This window comes from Leucoraja erinacea, chromosome 24, assembly GCF_028641065.1.
Source record: "Leucoraja erinacea ecotype New England chromosome 24, Leri_hhj_1, whole genome shotgun sequence".
Classification (NCBI taxonomy): domain Eukaryota; kingdom Metazoa; phylum Chordata; class Chondrichthyes; order Rajiformes; family Rajidae; genus Leucoraja; species Leucoraja erinaceus.
The window spans coordinates 8,284,298-8,296,407 of NC_073400.1; the positions used below are offsets into that span (position 1 = coordinate 8,284,298).

Here is a 12,110-nt window from a genome sequence, read left to right on the forward strand (position 1 = left end):
CATGTGTCTCTTTATACACTTGACTAAAAATATCTGTATCGGGTTACATGTGGCTAAAATAAAATGTGTTTCACATGAGTCGCTTCAGGAATGATCAAAACATCAGCCTGGCCCTTCCAATCTTAATTCATTTATTTAAATGTTGAAAATCCTTCTCCAGAAGATTTGCGCGAGTATCTTCAAACACATACTCAAGAAGTCACCATCATCAAGAGCTTTTAGCATTGCTGGCCTTGAGTGTGTTGCCCACATTAAAGAATAACAAACAAAGTCCCAAGAAGACTGGTAATAGTGTTTCTTCCATTTTTTTTGTTTCACTCGTACACGAGTTCCCAACTTTCCTCATTGTCATAATACACAGGTCATGAATGCAGCAGCAGGAAGAGTGAATGAAGTCAGTTGAATTCCATTCTGGTCTTTGATGAGTGCATTGCTTTTCTCAGCTACAGATCATCCCTTGTTCCGGCTTCTGATCACTAATTCAAAGGTGCAGACGTGGTTAAGCTATGGTTAAACTTAATCTTTCAGACGGTTAAACAGGCTGCTGACAATGATGTCTAAGGTCACACATGAAAATGGTTGCTTGATTGAGACACTTGGGGGAGCTGGTGCTGTAAAATATGTGCACTGCCAGTTTTCAATCTCTAGCAAAGCCGAATGCACAGACTAATAATACATGTGAGTCACACGGAGCTCTGTGTGCCTGGATTGTTGAAAGTTCTTTTGCAGAATGCATCATGCACTTTCCACGTACATTGCTGCTGCCCACAGGATATAACCCTTCACTGGATGACAATCTGAAAGCAACAATTATTGTTCAATATCAATGTTACATATGACAACTTCCTCTGAAAATAAATATGAACTGATTTAACCAAGTCGACAGTTTTGAAATTACTATTGTCACTTGAGTTGAAGTCATACATGATGGTATTATTGGAGTTTAGTCTCTTCCTGGACTTAGCAATATTTTCTTGACATTGAAAAATTAGGTTGGTTATGCCTGAACATAACCAGTACAGTCAGAGTTATTGATGCATACAGCACTCGTCTTATTGAGTCCACATACAAGATTAGAAGTTGTTCAGCCAGAGCTGAACCTACTTCTCGGCATCTGCATACAATGGTGTCTGTCTTGCGCTTCTTGTGCCTGGCGGTGGAAAGATTGGTGAAAACAGGGCCACGACTTGATCGCTCTTTCCTTGACCCCCATACAGCACTGAAACAGGCCCTTCCACACAACTAATCTGCATCAACCATCAAGCACCCTTTTACACAAAACTATGTTTTATTCTCCCCGCATTCCCATCAACTCTCCAGAGATTCTTTCTCAAACCTCCACATGAACTTTCTGTTTGTAGATAATTTCCCACAATGGCATACTCTGCATCTATGTCAATATTCATTTTGATGGCCTGATTAGTAATCTTTACTTAAAATTTAACATAGCTGTTTTGTTTTTACCTCCATTAGCATGTATGCTGCGTATAAAAGTGCTTAGGTTTATTATTGTCATATGTACCAAGCTTCAGTGAAAAGCTTTACTTTGCATGCTATCCAAATAAATCGGATAATTCTATACATAAATATAATCGTCAAAAGCGTCTCGCATTAGAGTCGACCATGCCGACCAATATGCCCATCTACACCCATTCAACCAGCCCACATTTGGCCCATATCCCTTAAAACCTTTCCTATCCATGTTCCTATCCGAATGTCTTTTAAATGTTGTTGTCTTGCTTCTCAACTACTTCCTTTAGATTTTAGGGGTATAGTGCGGAAACAGACCCTTCGTCCTACTGTCCACATTGACCAGAGATCACCCAGTACACTAGCACTACCCTGCACACTCGGGACAATTTACAATTTTACTGAACCCAATTAAATCTGTATGTCATTGGAGTGTGGGAGGGAACAAGGAGAGCATACAAACTCCGTACATACAGCACCCATAGCCAGTCTCTGGCGCTGTAAGGCAGCAACTTCACCGCTGTGCCACCCTATGGCAACTCGTTCCATATTTGCACCACCTTGCCCACAATGTCCATTTCATTGAACAATGTCCGAAGTAGGGTCTCGACCTGAAACGTCACCCGTTCCTTCTCTCCAGAGCTGCTGTCTGCCCCGCTAAGTTACTCCAGCATGTTATGTCTATCTTTGGTGTGTAGCCAGCATCTGCAGTTCCTGCCCACACATTGTTCATTACATTGTTGTGTGGTGGTCTTGGAGAGGAAGTTGCTCCTCAAACTGCAGAACATCCTGGACAATACAGTGCACCCCCTCCATGACACACTGGTCAACCTGAGGAATACCTTCAGCAACAGATTCGTTCCACCAAGATGCAGAACAGAACACCACAGGAGGTACTTTTTCCCTGCGGCTTTCAAACTATACAACTCCTCCCCCTTCGGTTGTGGGGTAGACTGACTTCCCCCTCCAATCTTTGCACATCCCCAATCCATTCCACTCGTTACTTTTATTTAATTTCATGTATCTTGTGTTTTATAACTGTTAGCAAATCAATTTCCCTCCTGGGATAAATAAAATGCTATCGTATTGTAAACTGTTATGCGCAGACATGTGCTGGATTTATTAAAGAAGCTTGACCTGAAGGGAATGTCTGCATTTTGTGTGGTTGCAGGGTCATAAGTGATAGGAGCAGAATTTGTCCATTCAGCTCATTGTCTACTCTGTCATTCAATCATGGCTGATCTATATCTCCCTCCTAACCCCATGCTTCTGCCTTCTCCCCATAACCCCTGACACCTGTACTAATCAAGAATCTGAATCTGAAGAAGGGTCTTGACCCAAAACGTCACCCATTCCTTCTCTCCAGAGATGCAGCCTGTCCTGCTGAGTTACTCCAGCTTTTGATGTCTATGTTCGATTTAAACCAGTATCTGCAGTTCTTTCCTACATAAGAATCTATCTATCTCTGCCTTAAAAATACCCATTGACTTGGCCTCTACATCCTGTGGCAATAAATCGCACAGATTTACCACCCTCTGACTAAAGAAACCCCTCCTCGTCTCCTTCCCAAAGGAACGTCCTTTGGTCCTTGAGGGGATGTGGGTGCGGTTGCGGGCGCTGGGCGGCAGGCGGCGAGAGGGAGCTCCGGGCGAGCAGCGTCGGCACTAACGGCCCATCTTGCGGTCGATGGGCGGTCATTCAGGCGGCGACTTAACGGAAGGTGGTGGCGCGGCGGTGACCGGTGACCGGGACTGGGCGGCTGATGGACCCGACCCGCGCCTCCGGGCACCCGCTGGAGGCCTGACACGGCGGTTGAGGCAGCTCCGAGGTCGGGAACGGCGGCAGAATGGCCGGGCTGATCAAGAAACAGATCCTCAAACACCTGTCCAGGTAGGAGGCGGGACCTGGAGGCCGGCGCTGCAGGGGGAGAGAGTGAGTGCGTGTGGGGGGGAGAGTGAGAGTGAGTGTGGGAGAGAGTGGTGAGCATATGGGGAGAGGAGGTGATATGGAGAGAGAGCGTTCATGGTGAGCGGCGGACAGAGAGGGGGACACGGAAAAGGGGAGCGAGAGAAAGACACGGGAAGGAGAGGACGGGGAGAGGACAGGGGAGAGGGAGAGTGGGATAGGACACGGCGAGAGGGAGAGATGGACCAGAGGAGAGAGGGGGAGAGGACAGGGGAGAGGGAGAGAGAGGACACGGGGAGAGAGAGAGGACACGGTTAGAGGGAGGGAAGAGAGAGAGGATACGAGGGAGGGAGAGAGGGACATTGGGGGAGAGGGGGACGGAGAGAGAGGACAGGACACTGGGAGAGAGGGGAGACATGGAGGGAGAGGGGGAGAGAGAAAGAGGGACAAGAAGAGCGAGAAAGAGTTACAAGAGGAGAGGGAGAAAGAGGGGCAAGGGGAGACTGGGTGGATGTGGAAAAGGTGAGAGTAAGGTGGGGGATCAAGGAAGTTATGGAACTCATTGAGGTGAGGGGCAGAAGAAGAAATGGAGGTGGGGAGCTGCTGAGGGAAGGAAAGTGGAAGAAGCAGGATTCTACTTTTAATAAAATGTGGTTGGGGTACAGCGGTCAAAGGTGACAAGTGGTAGACTTCGTAGTGGATGCATTGATTGTCATCTTTCAAAGTTCTATAATTTATAGAACATTTCTGCAAATTGCAGAGTTGCAAATGTAATGGAGGGGAAATGATTGAGGTTTTTTGAGTTCCATCGTGGAAACAGGCCCTTCGGCCCAACCAACGATCAATCGTACATTAGTTCTATCCTGCACGCTAGGGACCATTTACAGAAGCCAGTTCACCTACAAACCCACATGTCTTTGGAATGTGGGAGGAAACCTTAGTACCTGGAGAAATCCCACACGGTCACCGAGAGAACGTATAAACTCCTGACAGACAGCATCTGTAGTCGGGATCGAACCAGGGTCTCTGGCACTGTAAAGGCAGCAACTATACTGTTGTGCACTTAGGCAGACATCAATGGGACTGGAACTGCTAAGTATCTGTAATCAAGCATAAGTGGCAAGCCACTTGGAAATAGCAATGAGATTGGACACAGATTTATGAAAGGGTTCTTGTTTTTTACATATCCAGGAGACAGGGTGGGATGAGGAGCAGTAGAGGTAGTTGTGGGAGTGGGTAAGCTGGCAAGCTAGCTAGCCAATCTCTGGGAGGAAGATAGACCCAGTAAAGTAAGGGAAAAATCAGACTGACCATGTGAAGATGAGAGCAGGGTTGAAATTTCCAGAGGATGTAAGATGAGAGGAGGAAAGTAAAAAGATATGCAGGGCAAGTTTGTTTACATGGAGTAGAAAGTGTCTGACGGAGTGGTGGTGGAAGCAGATATTTAAGAGGCAATTAGGTATGCACATGAATATGCAGGGAATGTAAGGATATTGATCACGCACAAGCAGAAGGGGTTAGATAATTTGGCATGCTTGACTTGGATGTCGTTGTCTATAGAGCCTGTTCCTGTGCTGTACTGTTCTATGTAATGGGTAGAATAGATGGAAGGAGAACCAATGGACATGGTGTATTAGGTTTTTCAGAAAGCATTTGAAAATACCATGTGCAAATTTAAAACACATAAACTCGGTCATGCATGCGAATGGATTGAAGATTAATTGACAGCACCAAAAGCAATAAACGAGTCTTTTCAGGGCGCCGAGTGGTACCCAAGGAGATATTGCAATGCTTGGGACCCTGCTGTTTACACTATTCATTAATGATTTGGAAGTGGGAATCAAATGTAATCATTTTTAATTTGTCAATGACACAATTTATGAGAAGAATGCTATAAAGTTTCAAGGTGATTGGACAAACTGAATGCGTGACAACTTGGATAGATGTGAGGTTCTACATTACAGGAAGATAAAGAGAGCAACAGACTGGGAAATATTAACATACAAAGGGGATCAGTGTGTCTTTATACATCAGTCATTGAAAGTAAATGTAGTTGCAGCAAGCAGTTAAAAAGACACATGGTATGTTGGCCTTTGTTGTAAAAGTACAGGAACAAGAATATCTTGCTTCAGTTGCACAGATTTTTGGTGACGGTACCTGATGTGTTGTGTGCACTTAACTAAGAATTGATATACTTGCAATCGAGGGAGCATAGTGAAGGTTCAGCAGACAGATTTCTGAGATGAGGGGAAGAGTGGAATGATAAGTGTTTGGGTCAAGATGGCATGTTTTCACTTGAGTTTAGAAATATGAGGGAAGATCACATTGAAACATGTAAAATTCCAATGGTGCTTGGCAGGTTGGAAGTGAGGAGAATGTTTCCGCTGATGGGTCAACCTGGAACAAGGGGACACAGAAAGACAAAAAGCACGAAGACGGCAAGCAACTTCTGCACTTAGAGCAGTGAACCTGTGGCATTCTCTTGCATTGAAAGCTGTGGAGGCCAAGTTGCCGAATATACAAATGGGAGGAGCATGATGGATTACTGATTGCAAAAGGCAACTACATACAGTGCCCTCCATAATGTTTGGGACAAAGACCCATCATTTATTTATTTGCCTCTGTACTCCATAATTTGAGATTTGTAAGAAAAAAATCACTTGTGGTTAAAGTGCATATTGTCAGATTTTAATAAAGGCCATTATTATACATTTTTGTTTCACCATGTAGAAATTACAGCCGTGTTTATACATAATTGCAAAATTGAAACAGTAAGAAACAAATCTGCTTCTCCATACATTGAAGTGTGGTGTCGGTTGTGCATAAGAACATTGGAAATAGAAACAGGTAGAAGTTGTTCAGCCTCCTGCACCTGTTCTGCCATTCAATCTGGTTACAACAGAAAGTTGCCTTTGTGCCACTTTCCTGCATTAGTTTTTGTTAGAGATACAGCGCGGAAACAGGCCCTTCGGCCCACCGAGTCTGCACCGACCGCACAGTAACACTCCTACACACACTAGGGACAATTTACACATAAACCAAGCCAATTAACCTACAAGCCTGCAAGTCTTTGGAGTGGGAGGAAGCCGAATATCTCAGAGAAAACCCGCGCGGTCACGGGGAGAACATACAAACTCCGTACAGACAGCACGTAGTCGGGATTGAACCCGGGTCTTCAGTGCTGCAAGACAGCAACTCTATCACTGCGCAACCGTGGCCGCCCTTGCTCATTAACCCTATGTTCTTTGATACCTCTAATATCCAAAAGCATATTGATCTATTTCTTGAGTATACCTGTAGCTGAACCTTTAAAACCCTCTTCGGCAATGAATTCCAACATAAACTAACTGCCAGTCTCAGTATGAACAGCTGACATTTTGAGATTGCGTGTTGTAGACACAAGAGCCTTGGGATAAATATCCTCCTATTCTGTCACGCCAAGTAAGAATCTTGTGTGGAAAGGAACTGCAGATGCTCGTTTATATCAAAGATTGAGACAAAAGGCAGGAGTAACTCAGCATTTCTGGAGAAAAGGAATGGGTGATGTTCCAGAAACATCACCTTTTCCTTTTCCCAGGAGATGCTGCCTGGCCCGCTGAATTACTGTAGCATCTTGTGTCTATCTATCAAGTAAGAATGTGTAGGAAGGAACTGCAGATGCTGGTTTAAATCTAAGATAAACACAGTGGGCGGTAGAAAGGAATCCACTCCCTTTGTCCTGTTTTCACACCAAACACTTCCCTATCTATACACTTCCTTATCAATGTACCGCCCATTCTCCTGGCATCAGTCTGAAGAAGGGTCTCGACCCGAAACGTCACCCATTCCTTCTCTCCCGTCTGTCCCTCTGAGTTACTTCAGCAGTTTGTATTAAGTAAGAATCTTGTTTGAAACAATTTCCATTCTCCTAAACTGTGGAAAGCATTAACCCAGTCTGCTTAATCTCTTCACCTTTGGTAATCCCTCCATCCCAAAAATCAAAAACTGCATAAAGTAAAAACAGAAAATGCTGGGAATACTCACTGGGTCATGTTGCATCAGTGGGAAGAAAAACAACTTTAATGATTTGTGTTGTAAACCCTTCGTCAGACAAAAGGATTAGGTTCCAGATCAATGATGTACTTGGGCACAAGCTATGTCTGGCCTTTTCAAGAATGTGGAACGAGCTTTGTTTCCTGGCCCATTTCCTCACTCTTCGGCTATTTAGATGATTGCTTTTGTGCTGCTTACTGTACTTTAGCAGATCCAGAACTGAATGATTGAGTTGCATTTGCTGCCATTTTCTACCCTGTTCTCGTCTGATCATGATTAATCGCTGAATTTTCCCTTGCTTTTCTGGATCTCTCTACTCTGGGGATAGGATAGTTACTCCCATCCATTACAAGCCTACCAACTTCCACTGCCATCTTCACTGCTCTGCATCCCTTTCTGCCTCCTTTAAGGACACTGTTCCATTCTCCCAGTAGTCTGTGTTCATCATCAAATATTCCACTGCCAGACACATCGTCCCTCCTCATCCCATTTTAGTGCATTACAGTGACTATTTGCATTGTGACTCCGTTGTCCATTCTTCCCATTCCACCAACCACCCCACTTACTACGCTTTTCCTTGCAACCGTATCTTCTCACCATCCAGCAGTTCAGAGTATTTCCATGTGAAGCAGTAATTTACTTGCACTTTATCCAAACTAATATTAATTTAGTGTTTACAATGTGATCATGTAAGTTCATAATAAGACATAGGGGCAGACTTAGACCATTTGACTTATCAAGTCTGCTCCACCATTCAATCACGACTTATCCATCTTTTCCTCTCCACCCCATTCTCTTACCTTACCTAACCTTTGACACCCTTACTAATCAATCTCTGCTTTAAAAATACCCAAAGGCTTGGCCTCCAGCGCCGTCTGTGGCGATGAATGCCACAGATTCACCACCTCTACAACAGAGAATCCAAAATGACTTGCGGACCACTTTACAGAGGACTGTGCATTTCCCATTGCTTGCCACTTTAATTCTCCACTCCATTCCCACTATCAGTCTGTGGCTTCCTGTACTGCAGCAATGAGACCCAACACAAACTTAAGGAACAGCCCCTCCCCCCAGTCTGTAACGTTGCAGTCTTCTGGGGTCGAAACGTGGCAGATATCAGAATGTCAGAATTTCCTAACAAGCAGCAGATATTGGAATTACTGTAGACCCAACCACATTGGCAGATAGGCTTCTCTTTGACGCAAGTAGGAGAGGGGATGCATCTCTGCTCTAGAGCATAAAATGTTATGATCATCCAAAGGCAGCCTACTTTCTAGCTCCTAAACTGACATTTATACTATTTAGGTAATACTTTGACGTATTCTCACCTGCCTGTATCATAACAGTATCTAGACTTGATGATTTTAAACATCTGCGGGTTTTGATTGTAGAGCTTTTGCTTAGTCTTTGCCAAGTTGAATCATCAATCTCATTCAGAACAGGCATACATGCCAGTCTGAAGAAGGGTATCGACCCGAAATGTCACCGATTTCTTCTATCCAGATATGCTGCCTGGAGTAACCACATTTTGTGTCTATCTTTGGTTTAAACCAGCAGCGGCAGTTCCTTCCCACAATGGGAGTTTATCAATCTGACATCTAGGTATCAACAAAGAATTTTCCTTATATTTCAGTTGGTGAAAGGGCAAATTGTTTTTGCTCATTAATATTTGCCAGAGAATGGGGTTTGGTCCACGGAGAGGAATGTTACTTGCTTTCCATTCTTTGATCATTTGTGCATAACCACTGGGCAAGGGCAAATATTGGCTTGACTGAAACTGATGGGTAATTGGTCAATAAAACCATTGAGAGCATTTTGTAAATTGGGAGAAGATAAAATAATTGAAGGGGGGAGGAGTGATAATGGTTGCTGTTTCTGTTTTGTTTTGGCATTATCAGTTTTCCAAGGACATTCTGAGCAGGAGTCTAATTCACTATTACTGTCATTGCATCATGTTGGAATTCTCGGCTTGCTACATTTTTTTTACATTGAAGCCAAAGTCTGCTATGCAAAACTGATTTTAAATCGTGACTATTTAATGTTGTTGCTGTTGTGATTTTCATGTGCAATTATGTGTGTTTAAGTAAGTAATCTGCTTATTGGTTTGAATAGGATTGAATAAGCAGGATGTGCATCATATGGAGAGGATTAGCTCAGAGAGTCTGACAGCCAGAGCTGATCGTGAATTTAGTGTTCAAGAAGTGGAAAAATCAATGGGTTTAAGACCCGGTGGGTGGGAGAAGAATCAGCAGAGGCAACAGTGCAAATTGTTTAGGTCTTCTTCATAAAAGCTCAAGAAATGCTTGTGCTTATTGGTGAGGGACAAGGTTTGCTGTGAATTTGTAAAGCTTCAAGTTATTTTTACTCTTTTACTGTCCTTTGAATAGTCAGCACTTTGAGCAATGAAGAGTAGAATCCAAATACAGCGCCCTTCATATTGTTTGGAACCCATCATTTATTTATTTGCCTCTGTACTCCACAATTTGAGATTTGTAATAGGAAAAAAAATCACATGTGGTTAAAGTGCACATTGTCAGATTTGAATAAAGGCCATTTTTATACATTTTGGTTTCACAATGTAGAAATTACAGCAGTGTTTATACATAGTTCCCCCATTTCAGGGCACCATATGTTTGGGACACAGCAATGTAATTTAAATGAAAGTAGTCATGTTTAGTATTTTGTTGCATATCCTTTGCATGCAATGACTGCTTGAAGCCTGCGATTCATGGACATCAACAGTTGCTGGGTGTCTTCTCTGGTGATACTCTGCCAGGCCTGTATTGCAGCCATCTTTAGCTTATGGTTGTTTTGGGGGCTAGTCCCCTTCAGTTTTCTCTTCAGCACATGAAAGGCATGCTCAATTGGGTTCAGATTGGGTAATTAACCTGACCACTCACGAATTTACCATTTTTTAGCTTTGAAAAACTCCTTTGTAGCTTTAGCAATATATTTGGGATCATTGTCTTGCTATAAAATGAACTGCCGACCAATGAGTTTTGCGGCATTTGTTATTGAGCAGATAGAATGTGTCCATAGACTTCAGAATTCATTATGCTATTACCATCAGCAGTTGTATCATCAATGAAGATAAGAGAAGTACGTTCAGCAGCCATACATGCCCAGGCCATAACACCCCCTCCACCATGTTTCACAGATGTGGTGCTATGCTTTGGATCTTTGGCACTTCCTTCTCTCTTGCCATCATTCTGATATAAGTTGTCTCATATGTCCACAAGACCTTTTTATAGAACTGTAGTTGCTCTCTTAAGTACTTCTTGGCGAACTGTAACCTGACCATCCTATTTTTGCGGCTAACCAGTGGCTTGCATCTTGCAGTGTAGCCTCTGTATTTCAGTTCATGAAGTCTTCTGCGGACAGTGGTCATTGACAAATCCACACCTGACTTGTGAAGAGTGTTTCTGATCTGTCGGACAGGTGTTTGGAGATTGTCCTTCATTATAACAGAGAATTCTTCTGTCATCAGTGGTGGAGGTCTTCCTTGGCCTGCCAGTCCTTTTGTGATTAATAAACTCACCAGTGCTCTCTTTCTTCTTAATGATGTTCCAAACAGTTGATTTTGGTAAGCCTAAGGTTTGCCTGATGTCTCTAACAGTTTTATTCTTGTTTCTCTGTCACACGATGGCTTCTTTGACTTTCATTGTCCAACTTGTTGATAAACAGCAATAAAAGTTTCCAAAGGTGATGGAAAGACTGGAGGAAACACTAGGTGCTGAGAGCCCTCTTATACCTGCATTAAGGGGGCAATTAAACACACCTGAGCAATTACAGACATCTGTGAAGCCATGTGTCCTAAACATTATGGTGCCCTGAAATGTGGGGGGGGGGGCTATGTATAAACACTGCTGTAATTTCTACATGGTGAAACCAAAATGTATAAAAATGGCTTTTAATAAAATCTGACAATGTGCACTTTATCCACATGTGATTTTTTTTTTTTCTATTATAAATCTCAAATTGTGTACTGAGACAAATACATAAATGATGGGTCTTTGTCCCAAATATTATGGAAGGCACTGTAAATAACCCAAGCAGATCAGTTGCTGGATGTTTGTGAGTCTGCCAACAAATATTCAAACCCTTGTTCTTGAGAGACTGAAAATGTAAGCAATTTTTGCGTCGTGGGTAAGGGGAATATCTAAAGTAAGTAACAATTTCTATTTTAGGAGATTGAGGATGTTTGAGAGCTTGTGAATGAACTAATATTGCGAAGAGTTCAATGACTCTCCAGCAGCTCCTTGATTCTGAATCTATTGTCATCTCCCTCTTTTTAAAGAATCTGCTGTAGCCTTTGTCGTCCCATCATCAGCCTCCCCTTTAAAGCAGAAAATATATTATTATCTCACAAAGTCATGCTTGTCGTTCTTGCAATTCCAACTAGATTTTTTGGCCCTGCATTTTTACTGTATTATGGTCACAAATTATATTATGAGGCTATGATAGTGATAAACTATTCCTCTTGTTTAGTCGAAGTAGGTCGGCATGTTATTCGTAGGGAATCGAAGGCAATCAAAGGTAATGGAAGGTATTTGAAGGTAGTCATAGATAGTGTTGGTATAGTCAAAGGTGGTCGTCTTCACTCTCTACTATTCGGTGTCCAATTTTCCCGAAGCTTGTTGAAACTAGTCTTCAACATGGTCGAAGGAGATCAAAGGAGGTCTTCTACATATTCGTAGGAGGTT

General features: G+C 43.0%; 1 protein-coding gene across 2 annotated transcripts in view; it reads left to right on the forward strand.

Moving 5' to 3' along the window:
* The first annotated feature begins 1,991 nt into the window (after positions 1 to 1,991).
* Positions 1,992 to 12,110, forward strand: part of bltp3a (bridge-like lipid transfer protein family member 3A) — a 110,558-nt gene continuing 100,439 nt past the window's right edge. The window contains exon 1 of one of the 2 annotated variants that reach the window (XM_055654472.1): positions 1,992 to 3,360. In XM_055654472.1, coding sequence (XP_055510447.1) covers positions 3,317 to 3,360 — 44 coding nt within the window. In that variant the 5' untranslated portion in view covers positions 1,992 to 3,316. The remainder of the gene's footprint in view (positions 3,361 to 12,110) is intronic. The other variant, XM_055654471.1, reaches the window with a different exon arrangement.